This window comes from Felis catus, chromosome D1 (genome assembly GCF_018350175.1).
Source record: "Felis catus isolate Fca126 chromosome D1, F.catus_Fca126_mat1.0, whole genome shotgun sequence".
NCBI classification, from domain to species: Eukaryota; Metazoa; Chordata; class Mammalia; order Carnivora; family Felidae; genus Felis; species Felis catus.
This window is the reverse complement of record NC_058377.1, coordinates 669928-687363: the sequence shown is the minus strand read 5'-3', so window position 1 is coordinate 687363 and position 17436 is coordinate 669928. Positions and strand designations below refer to the sequence as shown.

General features: G+C 38.6%; 1 protein-coding gene across 1 annotated transcript; it reads left to right on the top strand.

Moving 5' to 3' along the window:
- The first annotated feature begins 1093 nt into the window (after nt 1-1093).
- On the top strand, nt 1094-16600 carry ANGPTL5 (angiopoietin like 5). The gene is made up of 8 exons (XM_003992300.5): nt 1094-1247; nt 2837-2981; nt 5051-5154; nt 6203-6296; nt 8406-8506; nt 10535-10655; nt 12779-12964; nt 16031-16600. The coding sequence occupies exons 1-8, from the start codon at nt 1152-1154 to the stop codon at nt 16348-16350; spliced, it is 1167 nt and encodes a 388-aa protein (XP_003992349.1). The 5' UTR covers nt 1094-1151; the 3' UTR covers nt 16351-16600.
- Nucleotides 16601-17436: the final 836 nt, after the last annotated feature.

Here is a 17436-nt window from a genome sequence, read left to right as displayed (position 1 = left end):
AATATTTTAGTGCCTGTGGTCCCAGTCACTATATTAGTGCCATTAAAACCATGGCGTGGTCCCCATCTGGTACTTCTGAGGCTGGCAAATGAAATGGAGAAAATAATACCTTGAATAGGAAGCAAGACTCAGGAAAGTTTTGGATTATTTTATTTTATTTTAGCATAATGAATACTATACTCTTCAGTATAGAAACATGTCTCTTCTATACTGAAGAGAAGGAACTGTTGTAAGGGAGTGTTTGAAGACTCATTACAGACATTGATCTATCAGCTTTGAGAGAGTGATCATTTTCAATAACAAAAGTTCCCTTATGTTAATAATTTTTGAAGTTTTAGTAATACAGATGTAAAACATACAAATCAGAGTTCTAAAATTTGGTAATGATAGGATTCGTGTGACCATCATTGGTGGCTAAATTTAAAATAGGTAGAAGCATATTTTACATCTGAATTAGCTTCCCTGCATGTCCACATTGGTTGCATTTCTGCTTGGTGTTTCGTAAAAAGTTTTTTTTTTTCTTTTTTTTTTTTTAACATTTATTGATTTTTGAGAGAGATAGAGAGAGAGACAGCACAAGTGGGGTAAGGAAGAGAGAGAGGGAGACACAGAATCTGAAGCAAGCTCCATGCTCTGAGCTGTCAGCACAGAGCCTGATGTGGGGCTCGAACTCACAGAGTGTGAGATCATGACCTGAGATGAAGTCCAACACTTAAGGACTGAACCACCCAGATGCCCCAAAACAGTTTCAATATAACATTCTTTCTACTCCATCATTCATTTCTACTTCCTTACTGTTTTTATGCAAACCGGTTTACAGCTATTGAGGAATAGTTTATCATTAGATGACTTTATAAATTCACGTTTCATCCATTTATTTATTTATCTAGTTATTGCCTGTATTCTAAAAGCAGGCATGTAGTGATAAAAAAAGGTTTGCATAACTTAAAAAGGACAGGATCTCTAGAGGCTACTTTGTTTTTCGTATGAAGGGTGTTGTTTCAAACGAGGGCATGGAACCAGTAAGTTTTGGCTTCTGTTTTTGTTGTACACTTTCCAGAAGTTTTTAACTGAAGACTCTATGCACTGTAGTTCTTTCCACAGAGAGCTGACTGGTATTTGAAGAAGTTTTTCATTTCTCCAAGAAGAATATGATGTATCTTCCTCAAGCTTCACTTCTATTCTTAAATACATTTATTTTTATTTGTGGAGAAGTTATACAAGGTAACTGTGTACATCATTCTACGGTAAGAATTTCAGCAATATTATTTGACCTAGGAAGTATGATTATATAGTTTTCAAGATACATATTTAAAATTTGAAAAGATTAATTGTACCATCCAATATAATTATGGAAAACTTAAAGTATTTAGAAATGCTGAGATTCTGCTTTAATATTATTTTTAAACTTAGGAAACCATAACTGAGGATTGACACTTAACATATTTCTCGTGAAAAAAATTTTAAAGAAATTACAGGCCTAACTTAAAAACCAGCTGGCAACTTTCTGGTTAACTTTGATAATGAAATACCTGGTAGGTAATAAAAAATTTATTTTGTTATTTAAAAAAATAAATATTTTATAAACGTTTATATTTCAAACACAGTCTTGTGCTTCCTTTTCCAGGAAACTAGAAAATTTCATTTAAAACAATGTGAAAGTGACAGCTAATAAAGTATATGCAATACTCTGAGTAGATGGTGATTTGAATCTCTACATATTTAAATATTGGTTTATGATTTTAAAATGTTCTACAATGTATTACCGTGATATCAATCCCAAATTCCAAAGTTCCAAGGTTTCATAAAGATAAATTTTAGGAAAGCTACGGAAGTAATAATAATATAGTTCTCTAAAATACTCAAAATTTAAAAACCTTATTTTAGATCTGGAAAAATGTAGTTGTTGTCAGGTTTTTGAAAACATCTAGGATGCCTATTATTACAGGAGTAGAAGGGAAAGAATAAGAAGTTAAAAGTAGGTCCATGTAACAAAGTATAAGCATCTTTAGGTGGCAAATATCTTTCATACTATGATTAGCTTTTCACCTTTCTCTCAATATCCAGGTCAAAGGAAGATAAAGCTTGTTACTATTTTCTTTTAAAAACAGTTATTTAAGTCTGTATAACTTCCACCAAAGAATGTTTTATGTAGAAAAACCAGCATTTACTAACAAGAATAAATACCTTTGGAACGGCGGCTGGTAGCTGGCTTTTCAAGATGACATCTGTTGTTGATTTTGCAAAGGAAAATCCCAGGCTTTTTTTCTGTTCTGATATGTTTCAAATCAATGAGTACTTTACCTTTCAAATCTGTAAATACTTTAGCTTACATAAAAGTGACAAGCCTCCCACACATCCATCTCTACCCCTAATTCCTGATAATTGCTGGCAGAAAGTCCATTTGGCATAGAAATGTAATCTATGGAGAATAATCAGGGAACCTTCTTAGTTCTGTTCAAGGAACTTCAGATTCCAGATGTTTGGCAGAAGGCTGGCTCAGTGATGTATCAGATGTGGAAACATGCCAAAGTTAAGGATAAAGGCCATGGAGTCACGGTTATAGAAAGTAGATCCTAAGTATATCCTTTTGGTATTTGGAAGAAAAGGGGAGAGCAAAAATATTGAATTAATGTATACTTTTTATTGATCCTTAAAATTTACCCATAAGGTTTATTTGTAGACTTCTAACCAGTTCATTATGTTCTTGTCTAGTGGTCATCCTTGTGTATGTCCTGAGATTTCACCTTTTCCATGTACTCTTATATTTATTATGTATAGGTCACATAACATACTTCATATATTCTTTTCTCATTTCTATTTTTTTACTGTCAAGGATTCTCCAGGAGTCAACACTGTAGAAGATGTATCTAATGCAAAAGATGAGAGTAAAAGTAATGATACTGTTTATAAGGAAGACTGTGAAGAGTTGTGTGATGTTAAAATTAAAATTACACGAGAAGAAAAACATTTCATGTGTAGTAAGTAATAAAAATAATCACAATTATAAGGGTATATGATTTACTACTTCTAAGGTATGGAATACATAGAAAGAAATACGCCTTAGCTTTGTTTGGGTCATTTTATATGTATCTTGATCCTTCTAGGTCAGAGGTTTCTGTGTTTGGCACATAGTAGGTGCTTAGTAAGTGTTTGGTAAATGAATGAATGAATCCTTCCAGGTAGCCCTTTCAGCTGGCAGCAGAGGAGAGGGGCGAGCCAGACGGCACTGAGAGTTACGTTTTATCAGTTCACCAGAGGCTACTCTCAAACTTCCATCTGAGCCGTTACGAAATTTCACCTTAGTTTTGAGGCAGAAATTCATTAATACTGAATGAATACTACATTAGGCATATTACAAATTCATAGCCAATTTATGTAGCAAAATGTAAAAATAAACTTTCAAAGTCTTGATTTTTGTTTGCAACTGTTGAGTGACAGTGGGGGAATTTTCATGGCCTGTTATATGCACATGGGGGGTGGGATGAAGAAGGAGAATCAGAAAGGGAGGGAGTGGTGATCTGGTCTAGGTCTTAAAGCATGTAAATCCTAGGCCAGAAAGCATAAAAAGCCCACTTTAATGTGTTTAATTCTATGTGCAACACAAGCATCTCCTATTTCTCAAACCGGTGAGTTGCACTTAGGCCCATAAAGACAGACACCTAAATCCAGGAAGGCTCTAATGGAAAGCAAGAGAGTGAAAGTAGAAACGAGAGATGAGCCTGGATGGGGTGCATTTTAAGATACCAAGGATTATTAATGTGAAAATTAGGAATGTAGAGGTAAAGTCACCTCTTAAAGAATAATGTGTGCAATAATGTGTAGATGCTTTTGCTGTAAAGGGCGAAATTTGTATGAGGCCGGGGAACACATGGTAGTCAACGATTACTTCCCGATTTTGAGAGTTGTGTGGTAAGGAATGTCTTTGGTGTAAGAAATACAGACTGAAATATCCAGGGACATCATGGCAGCCTGGTGTCAAATGATTTAGGAAAGTTATTTAAACTGTTTTTCCAACTATTCTCTGAGTAAGATTCCTTTGACATAAAAAAAAAAACAACCTTCTAAAAAAAGGAAAATATATAGTAAAAGTTCAATCAGAAACCGACCAACCAAAACTCTAAGATTTATCATTTATAGGGGCGCCTGGGTGGCTCAGTCGGTTGAGTGTCCGACTTCGGCTCAGGTCATGATCTTGTGGTCAGTGAGTTTGAGCCCCACATCGGGCTCCGTGCTGCCATCTTGGAGCCTGGAGCCTGTTTCAGATTCTGTGTCTCCCTCTCTTTCTGCCCCTCCCCCACTCACGCTCTGTCTCTCTCTGTCTCTCAAAAATGAATAAACGTTAAAAAATTTTTTTAAAAAGATTTATCATTTATATTTGTTTGCCATCTGTTTATATAAAAATACATAGCATCAATAGAACAAAAGAAATATTTATTTTGAAAATTAACTTGCATGATATAGATTATTGCCTTTTCCTTTCTTACATGATAAGGATTGAGGACTCCCAGACCTCCTCCTTCCATATCTCTCATCTTATTTTTTTTATAAAGTTTATTCATTTATTATTTCTCAGAGAGAGAGAGCCCATGAGCTGGGGATGGGCAGAGAGAGAGGGAGACACAGAATCTGAAGTGGGTTCCAGGCTCTGAGCTGTCAGCACAGAGCCCTACGATGGGCTTGAATTCACTAACCACAAGATCATGACCTGAGCTGAAGTCAGTCGTTTAACTGCCTGAGCCTCAAAGGTGCCCCTGTATCTCTCATTTCATAAAGTGAAAATTAATATTCAAAATGCTGTCTCTCTGTTACATCAGATTCACTTATTTGGGGGTAATCTAAACTATTAGAAAGCATAGTTTCATTAACCAGTGTGGATACAATTATTTTCTTGGGTGATCCTGAGTTAAACAAAAGTTATACTAACTGGAGTATTTAGATAGATGGAGATATATTGTGTCTTACGTTTATCCCAAATCATTTAAGCTCATTATTTTTCACCGTATTTTCTCTAACAATATTTAGCAAACACTTTTTATTATGATTTAAGGAAATTTGCAAAATTCTATTGTTTCCTACACACGAAGTACCAAAAAACTGCTAAGAAACATGATGGATGAGCAACAAACCTCCTTGGATTATTTATCCAGTCAGGTACGGACCTTTTCCTCTTGTGTTGTTATTGCACAGATACAGCGATACAATTAGAGGTACAACCGTTTAATTTTTTAATGCATTTGTGTCTAGACATGTGTTTACTGCCTGCTCAATTAGAGGCATCCCAGGAAGCCTCAGGCAAACATTAAAAAACAAAAACAAACATAAAAAAATGGACCTTCACTCCAGGGGTGCACAGTCAAGGGGACAGGAAGACGCGCTGAAAGCCTGTTGTGAACGCTGTCAGCGTTTTGCAGAAGAGAACTCCGAGGTCCGCGCTAGGGGATAGCTTTCCAGGTGCGAGAGCCGGAGGTTTGAGTCTCCGAAGACGCACACCTGCTTCGGAAGCTGCAGAGACGGCTCAGAAAGCAGAGTCTCTTCGGCTGGGGGTTGATGTTTGCAGCGGTGCGGGCAGGCGGCAGGTGTATAGGGGCAGCCAGTAGTGTGTGATCGGGGAGGGGAAGGACCCACTTGGGGACCGGTCTGGAGGTGAGCGAGGGTGGGAGACCGGCGGGGGAGCCGCCCACCTACGCAGGTGCGAGCCAACTGCGGGGTACACGGCGCCTCCCACTCACCCCCCCACCCCCCGCCAGGTGCCTTCGTGTCCACGAGGGGCCTGCTAGATCACCTGGGCAGGTGTGAGCCACCTGCGTGGTACACAGCGCCCCCCACTCACTCCCCCCCCCCCCCCCGCCGGGTGCCTTCACGTCCACGAGGGGCCTGCTAGATCACCTGGGCAGGTGTGAGCCACTTGCGGGGTACACGGCGCCCCCCACTCCCCCCACCCCCCGCCAGGTGCCTTCGCGTCCTCCAGGGGCCTGCAAGCCCACCTGGGCAGGTGTGAGCTACTTGTGGGGTACACGGCGCCCACTGGACAGGTGCCTTGGCGGCCTTGCTGCGGCGCTGGGGGCGTCAGGGTGGGGCGGCAGACACTTATACACCGCGGAGCTGCTTTGTAAGAGGCTGAGGGACGCCAGCTACACAATTCAGAGGAAGGAGTTTTGTTCAAATATAAACGTGCTGAAAGGTACGCCCGTGTGTTCAGGTTAACGAGCTCATGAATCGAGTTCTCCTTCTGACGACAGAAGTTCTCCGAAAACAGCTGGACCCTCTTCCTCACAGGCCAGTGCAGTCACATGGTGAGAACTTTTCTATTTCTGCCTCTTACTACTTGACTTTTATTGCGTAAAATTTTCCTAGACGGGTTGGTGCATTGAGAGGTTTTGTTTATAAAATACAGCTCCTTATTATCTAACAGACTGGAGGGGTAATACGTTCCCTGAGGCCGCCGTCTGCCCAGACAAATGTACTTTCCTGAATCGGGAAACTTTTCCAGGTGCCCAAAAGCCGTGGCTGTTCACAGATAACCCGAGTCCACCGCAGATGGAACACTTTTATGTAACTAGTTTCTGGGCTGTCCTTTACATTTTCGTCATAATTAGTCTTCAGTCAGAAGAAAAGAAAGTTTTCAGAGTTCTTTCTGCCTGCAAACAGTTTTTTTGAATTGTCTGAAATATTTCAAACTGGGACATAAAGTTTGAAATAAAAAAGGAACTTAAGACAGAAATAAACTGGAATTTAGAACCTTTTGTATTCAAATGCAGTGTAGTAATTCCTAGAGGCTTGTGTTTCTAAGAAAAATAGCCCATCACTCTTACAATTATGAATTCACACCAGAGTTCCAAGTAAATAACTATTATTGAGGGACTACTGTATGATTTTTTTTGCTTACAAAGGGAAGGAAATAAACAATTACTGAGAGTCTCCTAAGTGTCAGGTACTAAGGCACTTCCGCATGGTATTTTATTTTACATTTTTATTTTAGCTCATGTAGTTAAGAGCGTGGACTCTGAGGTCAGACCACCTGTCTTCAAATCACTGAGGCCTGTTGCCTCGATCGTTTCCTCATCAGCAAACTGCAGTACGTACCTCACAGTTGTTGTGGGGATTGCACGGCTAAGTACACGAAAAGCTCTTCGAATACTGCCTGAATGACAGTAAGACAATAGAAGGGTTTGCTGTGGTGATGAGGATCATCAGAGGAGGAATATGCAGCCCAGAAAAATCTAAATAATGCGTTCATACTTATGTGAATGGTGATGGCAGAGTAGAGATTCCAGCCCAGATCGGTCCTTCGTTGTGAACGTCTAGCACAGCTTTGAGCATAAGGTTGTGTGAGAATGTCTTAGCAATTCAGAACACAAGCAACGGATCTATATCTTCCAGCAATAAGGGGGAAGCAAACAATTTTTTACAGTGAATTTTCTGTAGGTGACATTTTCTGCACACCTATTGTGTGCCGGGTACTGTGCTAAGTGCTCTCCCTATGCCTTGTATGTAAATTGCCAGAATAACACTACAAAGTAGACAGTACTATTAAAAGGATAGAAGAAAAGTGGGCAGGTAAGTTTGCTAAGGGTTCTCGGCTGCTGAGGAGAAGAGCTAGGGCGGTAAGCAGGCTTTTGGCTCTGGAGTCTCAGGCTTTCGTGTGTTTGTTTCACCAGGTGATTAACAATATAAGGGTTGATTTTATTTTATTACTATAGAAGATAATACACAGTAAAATGTCTTAGAATAAATATAACACCCTTACCCACAGAATGTACTTCCAGTCCCCTGGGAAGCGGGATGCTTTGGAGAAGGCAATTCTGGGGCGCTACACTTTTAATTATAGGCGGCAGTGCAGGCTCTGGCCGCAGGCATAATTTCCTCTTGGGGAGGAGGGATTTCCTTGTCCTCTCCCTTGGCTCTTTGTAACAGTGGTCCCCAGCGAGAGTCTCCGCAGTCTCCAGTAGTCAAGGATGTGTCAGTAGTAGTTAATCAACTTATTCATTTGGGTTTCTCCTTCCCATTCACATAGACTTCCTTTACACATTATGTCCCCAAGATAAGCCTAGATTCCTGAAAGGGAATTACTTATTGGGTGAGAATGCATGATTATAAATTATATTAAATCAATGTGGGTCCCAAATGAAAATTTTAAGTAGTATGGAGGGCTAATCACTAACAGTGATGTTATTAGTGAAGGTTTATTCCAACATAAATTCTTTAGTCTCATTTCTTACATGTATTTTCTCCTGATTTCTAAAATCGAGATCATTTTTTTTTATTTTTAAGAACTTAAAATCATATCACAATGGAAATTATATTCATAATTTCAGATAGCACTGTCAGATGTCTACAGCAAAATGATTAAGTCTTAAGTGTACACTTGAAAATATCCTAAATAACTAATTTTACTTTTCTAGGTTTAGATTGTACTGATATTAAAGACACCATTGGCTCTGTCACCAAAACACCAAGTGGTTTGTATATAATCTACCCGGAAGGATCTAGTTACCCATTTGAGGTAAAGTCTTCCCTTATTATGTGGAATAGGATAAGCAACCTATCTATTTAATTAATATTAAAATTTTAATTCTTCTCATATTTTATTTTTCCTTGAAATTTTTTAAATAAATGGGTAGAAGTTCCAGTTTCCCAATTTTGGTTTTCTGAAATTCTTTGCCCAAACCACAAGCCAGTAAAAGGACCTGAGATTCTTTCACTTTTCCACGTGAGGTGTCATGTTTACACTCTGCAGTAGGTACATTTCGTGCAGGATCTTATATACAATCTAAATATGCAGTAGAAACGCTCGCTTTAATTAGCTTGTGGATATTAGAAAGCAGTGCGGTGCTGTGCCTTGGAGCTTGCCAAACATACTTAGATTTCCCTTCCTGTACGTGGTTATACTTTCTTTGGGTGATAAACGATTTTATGTGGTTATATAAGAAATTAATAAATAAGAAACCGCTTTCACTACACTATGAGACAGATCGAGAAGCTAATCCATTTTTAAATTGAACAAAATACATTACCCTTATGTCTAGGAATTCTGGAAGAAACTTCTATCCAAATTATCTATTATTGGCAGAATATATATAATATCATATAATACTAACATAGTAATATATATGGTAACGTACAAGTTATTTACACATATTTTTTTCTGCTTGCTTTTTTGTGCATAAGAAAGTTTATGATGCCAATCTCACACCTTATTGATAATCTTCATTACACAGTAGTTTTTTTTCTGAATAGATACTACCAGTTCCTCATCTTGAAATTACCAACATTATTCACTAATTTTTTTTTTTTTTTTTACTAACCTTGCTTTTTGACATCCATTGACCAGATGTTAAAAAATTGGGATTTAGGAGGGAAATAATTTTAAAATTATCTAACTTGCAGGGCGCCTGGGTGGCTTAGTCGGTTAGGTGTCCGACTCTTGATTCTGGCTCAGGTCAGCACCTCACAGTTCGTGGGATCCAGCCCTGAGTTGGACTTTGTGCCGACAGTGCAGAGCCTGCTTGGGATTCTCTTTCTCTGTCTCTCCACCCTTCTCAAATAATAAAATAAACTGAAAACTTAAAAAATTAACTGGGGCGCCTGGGTGGCTCAGTCGGTTAAGCATCTGACTTCGGCTCAGGTCATGATCTCACAGTTTGTGGGTTTGAGCCCCACATCTGGAGCCTGTTTCAGATTCAGAGTGTCTCCCTCTCTCTCTGCCCCTCCCCCACTCACACTCTGTCTCTCCTTCAAAAATAAATAAGCGTTAAAAAAAAAAAAATTACCTAACTTGCTTCACCTACAGATTCAAAACTGAGCCTGAACCCACATGGAGAGGGAAGGAAGACTTTTAATTTTGTGAAGAGTGGGAAGCCTTATTACCTTTTGTAATCGTGGGAAGGTGTTGATTCCCTAACTTCCTCCACACTGCCTTTCTCTGTGAGCAGGAAGTTTCTAATGGGGACAACTGCATCTGATTTTCTGCGTCCTTACCATTGTTCTCTTAGGGGGATTTTACAGAGCACTGACAGATGCACCCAGGATCACAGGCTGTGGTGAGGCACAGATCACACCTTCCTGTCTGAAGATCCCATCTGGACATAGGCCGTTCATGCCTCTGGGGAAAAGAGGGATCAAAGACAGGCCCACACGCATATGTGGTTAAAACTTAAAAAAATCACTGTTTTAATATGAAGGAGTTAGCAGATTCCTCATTCTGCTACAGGCTGGCGGGGTCACCACTCAACTGAAAACTATCTGTGGACGTGAGGAATAAGAGGGTGACCTCAAATGCTACCAACACTGCATCTGTAACGGAATGACTGACACAGGAGACTGTAATTAGGTTGGCCTCAAGTTCGCCTTTTAATAAAGTGTCCTTTCTAGAGATTTAAAAATGTCTGAATATATTAATAGCATACAATTGCATTGAAACTTTTAGTGCAACGGTCTTCTCTTTCTCTAGGCTTGAGGGTGAAGCATAAATTTTCCATCAATGAGTGAAAATGATAGTATGTGATTTTTGTCTTTTCTGGGCCTGTTTTAGGTGATGTGTGACATGGATTATAGAGGAGGTGGATGGACTGTGATACAGAAAAGGGTTGACGGGATCACTGATTTCCAGAGGCTGTGGTGTGATTATCTGGATGGATTTGGTGACCTTTTAGGTCATATTTTATTTCTCCTTTTTCTTTTTCTTTCTTTCTTTTTTTTTTTTTTTTGGCATGACACTGATAGTTTATCTGTTGGTCAAAATCATTAGTAAAAATAGCAAATCCTTGTGAATATCAAAATAGGACTTACTTTCTCTTCATGTCGTATTATTTTAGAACATGTAGGTTTTCGGTTGGGTGATGGAAATCGTTATCTTTGGATACCTGCTGAAATGGGGTTGAGTGAAAATTCTAAAATGGGTATCTATTAGGTATTTACTGTGCACCCAGCAGAATTCTGGTAGATACTCAACAACCTTTTGTAGAAAGGAACACTGAATGGAGGCAGGGTTGTCATGAACCTTGAAATTCTTGAGGTGTGTGCTGGGTCTACACCAATGGAGAATCGAGGTACATGGTGTACAGATTCAAATTATATGACTTGGGAGGAGTGTATAAAAATATCAGTAAGAATCAATGCCTCAAAATTTGAAAACTGTAAACCTCAAGAGAATTGTAAAATCTGTTTACATTATTGCTGCATGACAGTATTTCTTTTGCCGGCAAACAGAAATTTTAGTATTTGTGAACACTGCAGAATTTTACCTATGTTGGAATTTTTGCAGATGATTTTGATCACTTTTATGCTGTAATTTTAAGTTGCTGTTTTAATTTAAAAGCCTTAACATCCCATAATAAGGTCATCCAAAGATTCAGTAAGTGGTGGTATTGTGTTGCCAAAAACCCCACTGCATGCTAGTGATTGTAGAAAGGATGTGAAATGTAATTATGTATTATGTATTATGAATAAAGCTGAATAGCTGCCATGTTATGGAGTGCAGCTAATACATTGTGTTTTCTTAGCATGACCCCTAATTTTCTGGTAAGTGCTACCTCCTGATTCAAGTAGTCCTAGATCTACAGGCTCCAAATTGTCATCTTCCTCACTTTATGCTTATTTCTATGGGGAAGCTAACTGAATTTTGAGAAAAATGTCTTCAGGCAGGTACAGTTCATGGGAACAGACTGCCTTGTACTTTGTATATTTCAAAAAAAAAATAAACTTGGGATTAAGGAAAATATACTGTTAAGCCAAATTAGGGGCTGGGTAGAGGGGCAGGATGGCAAGGACACTTACATTGGAGTGTCTTGGGCTGGGGACACTAAACAGACTCACCTTTCTTTCTATATACCTCCTTTCTTCCTGCGCTTCCTTAGGGTATTTTTCAGTTCCAAGTGGGGTGCAGTTAGTGCCTCTCGTGAGCCCTGGAGAGGGACATGGTATCTTAGCTAGAATTTTAACAATGTGAATGCTGTCACACTGTCCCACAACTCTCTCAAATTTTTTTGGACTAGACCCTTCCTTCCTTCAGGAATTTAATGATTCAGGTACAGGAATATATTCCAGAATAGAGGCCATGCCAGGCTGGGTGAGGGTGGGATGGGGGGTGGGAGTGGGGTCGAAAACCATTAGCTAGAACAGCAAGAAGAATGCCGTCCAAACACTACATTTACTAATTCATCCTGGATCTACAAACACCATTTCATTTTAATTCATTACATTACATTACATTTTTATACCTGGGTAACAGACAAAGTGCATTGTAATGAAGAAATATTCACAGAGCATCACTCTAAAAGACAGAAAAAATAATTGCAAGTGAGCATTTTCAGGAAATGTTTCTTTAGAACCTGCCACTTTGGAGGTTAAAACTCTTAGCATTTTTGAGTACACATCATTTTGTTACCTGCCACAGTATTTCAACAGCTTTTTGTTGACATGCCTTAAGGTAGATCTTGAATTTTTGGTCAATTGTTAAATGACTTTTTGAATTTAATTTGGTGAGATAAAAATGAAACAGTCTAGTTATTCCCAGTCTAGTGAAATAGGAAGATTATATATATATTTATATTTATATTTATATTTATATTTATATTTATATAATGTATTTGTGTATTTTTTTTTTTTTGTAAATTAGACAAACACTGATAATTTGAATTTGAGCTAGGGCTATCTAGTCTCTCAAATAATTTATGTGAGCCATTTCAGTATTAAAAACTAACACCAAACCCTCAATAATAAGGAGTTACTATAAGTTGTATTAAAATATATTAAAAAAACATTTCTTTTTAAACAGGTGAATTTTGGCTAGGACTAAAAAAGATTTTTTATATAGTAAATCAGAAAAACACCAGTTTTATGCTGCATGTTGCATTGGAATCTGAAGACGACACATTTGCTTACGCATCATATGACAACTTTTGGCTAGAAGATGAAACAAGTTTTTTTAAGATGCACTTAGGACGGTATTCAGGAAATGCTGGTAAGTTTTTTCTCCCCCCCAGTGATGCAGGATAAATATAGCTGACTTGATATTAGGTGAAGATAAAAGTAACGTTATTTCGCTTGGTCTATGCCAGATAACTGATAACAGAGTAGATTCGGGATAAGAAAACTGAGTTTTGAAACCCTGCTACGATCATCGACCCACCTTGTGTCTTTGAAGAGCTTATATTCTTTAAAACTATTTTCCATGTATCATGGCAGCTGATTCTTTAGAAGGAGAGTCTGTGGGGCAGGCTGGGAAGGAATTATTGACGTTTTCATGTTCTGAGAGGCTGGCATTTAGGAATCACAGAATGTTAGAGCCGATCTCCTTCAGTGTTCAGGTAAGGAACCTGAAACATTAGGGACTTGCCCCAGCTCATCACACCTGAGCCAGGGCAAGAAGTCAGGTTGATAGAGCCACTAGTTTGGTGGGCTTTTTTCCCCACTATTCCTTGGTGCATGTACTCATTTCCAATAAATTTAATTTTTAAGAACCTCAAAATACTTCATGTTAAATTTATAATTTGATGCTGAAATTTTAAATTTGAGTTAATACTAAATTCAACTCTCCTGTTGTTGCTCATCATGGTACTTGTTAATTATGTATATTTAGTGTTAGAAATCCAAAAGTGAGTGAGGTATGTTCCCACTTCTTTAACTGATTACAATATAGAAGGGAGATAAACCCAGAAATGTGGAATACTGAATACTGATAGAGCTTTGGACATTTAGGAGAGGGAGAGAATGATCTCCACTGATCGCATCTGGAAAATCTTTATGGAAGGGTGGTTTCCGACAAGGAGTTAATGTTAGATCCAATGTGGGAAGGTTTTTAAAAGTACAAACTACTGCACAATCCAATTCAGTAAGTTTGGGCCCAGGTATTTGTATTCAAAGATGGACGTATTGGCAACCTTATAGTTGAGAACCACTAATGTGTGCTTGCAGGAACGGATAGGCTTTTGGCAAATGAATGTTGGCAAAGAAAGCAGCTGAGTCAAGGCACAGTGGGAGGAAAATTTCTGAGAGTGAAGAGTTGTCTAGTACAGTTGTCCACCTTGGGATGTTAGGTAAAAAGTCTGAAATTCAAATCTTGATAGATAAGGAAAATTTTCAAGAGTTACAATATGCAATTTTTAATGCTGCCTCTCTAAAAGTGTAAAGAACTATCTAAATATGGAAGCTACTGTGTTAGTAAAATTGTGTGTGGGGTTTCTCTATTGGACTGAGATCTAGTTAGAAGACTCAGTGTGTCATTACACAAGTGTTTCATTACAGAATCCTCAAAGTTTGCTATGCCGTACTCTGCATTTTCCCAATGAGGTTGTAAACTAACTTTCAACAGTTGATCACACAATACAATCAAAATAAAGAAAAAGATGCCAATGGGACATGGAGATAGAAACACAGATGAAACCAGGGGTTAAGTGTGATCAGGTGCATGGTAGAGATGAGCTACAAATTTGATTTTTAGCTCAAAGCAAAACCATAAATATGAAATTCTAACATTTGAGCAAACAGTTCTCCCAGGAGAAGGACAAATATTCCTGATTCTAAAACTGGCAAAGATTTATTTGGGTTCCCAGAGAAAACAAAGGGACATGTTCTGTAACTACACTTTCACAGAAAACATGATACTGAGTTTTAATGGGCTATTTCTTAAAAACAGGCCTATGCATTATATTTTAAAAACTGTTTATAAATATAATCCAGTGGGGAGCTCCTATCACATTTCCCTTCTGATGGGTGGACTTTGTTCAGGGAAAGTGTCTGTGGAGCGACCGTACAACTTAGGCAATGCTCCTTCAATGCTGTCTCATCTGAAATCTGAGAGGCGTTGCACTGTGTGGGTGTTGAAAATCACACTCTCCCTGCAAATACCTGCAATGTGGGCATTTTGTTTCCTGTGAGGTGCGGGGTAAGAGGCTTTAATATTCAGCACAGCTGGTGAACAGGATGGGCCACTACCACGTATCAAGTTCTCCAGGCTCCTCAAAGACCTATCTCAAGAGATGCCAAACATTTGGAACATGATGAAACAAATGTGGGCTTTGGATTCTTCAAAGATTTTGCACAGCTCTACTTTAAGTTAGTGTTTCCAAAAGATGAGCACAGTTTACTGCAAATGAAATCTAGGTGTCATGGGACTAATTAGAACCTTCTGTTTATATAGTTTGATTCAAACAAAACATGGCTTCTGCCCCTGCTACTTACTTACATGGGCTGCCTTGACCAACATACTTACTCTTTCAGGTTTTGGCGAGTATCAGGGAAACCATACACGCAGAACCCAGTGTGGACCTTTTAGGAATGGTAGTACTTGAGCTACTCTCCATGTGTCATGTGGAGAGCCATTCTGGGCTCACCTCAGGAAGGTAGCTGATTATATGCTTGAGGTAACTGCGTATGTGATATAAACCTGGGGGCCCCTAAGTAAAACCAAACAACTTGTGCAGCTACAAATGTAAGCCTCTTAATGTAGCAGATTCCCTTTCATCCATGCCTCTTTATTTAAAGTGATGGAGGATGGAGGTGGCATGAAAACTTACTATGTATTATTATTACGTAGAAATTATTCTTTTCCCTAAATTACCAATTACCACATTACCCTTCCCCAAAGTATGACAGGTTTGTACAGCACCATTTTTGGCCTAAATTATCTGATTCCGTCTACAGAGCCAAACTTCCATTGTGGATTGTGATTTGGTACCAAATATCCACTTAAAGATGCCTATCATGTTGAGGAATTCATTACCAGATTTTGGTATATTGCAATCTGGGGGAGAGATTTTGTTTGTTTTCATATTTTTTACTTTTTAAAAATTTTATTTAAATCCAAGCTGGTAATGGCTTTAGGAGTAGAATTTAGTGATTCATCACTTCCATACAACACCCAGTGCTCAGCCTAACTGGAGGGGAGACTTTAATATGATAGCTAGTAGAAAATAATGTAAACCTTAGTTCTAGATGCCATGCTTTGTTAAGCTAGTCTGGTAAAGGCCAGTTAAAATGACAAAAAGTACCTTTAAATTTGGTCATTTAAAAAACCTGTTTTGCCCAGGTGATGGATTCCGGGGCTTCAGAAAAGAAGATAACCAAAATGCAATGCCTTTCAGCACATCGGATGTCGATAATGACGGATGTCACCCTGCATGCCTGGTCAGTGGTCAGTCTGTGAAAAGCTGTAGTCGCCTCAGTAACAACACTGGCTGGTGGTTCAGCCAGTGTGGTCTGGCAAATCTAAATGGCATTCATCGCTTCCCTGGAAAATTGGTCTCGACCGGGATTCAGTGGGGCACATGGACCAGAAACAATTCCCCTGTCAGGATTAAATCTGTTTCAATGAAAATTAGAAGAGCGTACAATCCATACTTTAAGTAATCTCCTTCTAAATTGTAATGTGTGGTCCACAGGTTTTTTTGGTAACATATAAAAGATTTTCTATAGTTTCTCTTTTTACTGAGTGTTTCAAACATTTTAGCCGAAATTTAACTATAGATGGCATCTAGGTGTTAAGAGTTCAGTTTGAAATCTTTAATTTTATACAGTTTTATAGAAGAAAACCTGACTTAGTGTATGCTCCTACTACTAACTATATTAACAATATGTAATAAAGTTTAAGTGAACTGCACCTTGTCTTCCTGGAATTTGTTGTCTTCTCCAAGAACTGTCCTTTTCTTCTTCTTCTTTTTTTTTAATGTTTATTTTTGAGAGAGAGACAGAGTGCAAGTTGGGGAGGGGCAGAGAGAGGGAGAGACAGAATCCAAAGCAGGCTCCAGGCTCCCAGCTCTGAGCGGTCAGCACAGAGCCCAATGCGGGGCTTGACTCATGAACCAGGAGATCATGACCTGAGCTAAAGTCAGATGATCAACAGACTGAGCCACCCAGGGACCCAAGAATTGTCCTTTTCTTTAAAGCATACATACTATAGTAGATGGTTAGGAAAACTGAAGAGAGCATTATGCTTGTTTCCATATTCATTGGAAATGGCTAACTATGTAATCTATACATAACTTCTATTAAAGACAATGACAAGGAATAACTTTGTGCACATTACTATACACATAGTTTAAAAACTTTACTATTTCCGGGTAGTTCCACAATATTTTACAGGTAATAAGAGTTTCCTGCACAAATAAAGTCCTTTTCCCCCCACATTTTATCATTGTTAATAATTTTATTCTTGTTTGTAATAAATTTACTGTACATTCATATCCTGATCAGTTGCATTCTAAAACACATTTATATCTTAACTTTCTTAAGCCAGTAAGAATGGTAGGACCTTGATTAAGCGAAGGACAGCAGAGAAAAGAGCCATGACTCAGTGGTCTAGAGGTAGCTCTTGGAACAAGCTTGTCCCCTCTGCTTTTCCCACTAAGCTGGAAAGAGGTGGAGGCCTAAGTATTCCGTGGGAAAACACAGCAGCGAACATCTGGGCCAAGTTCAGTTATTGACAAAAAAGACGAG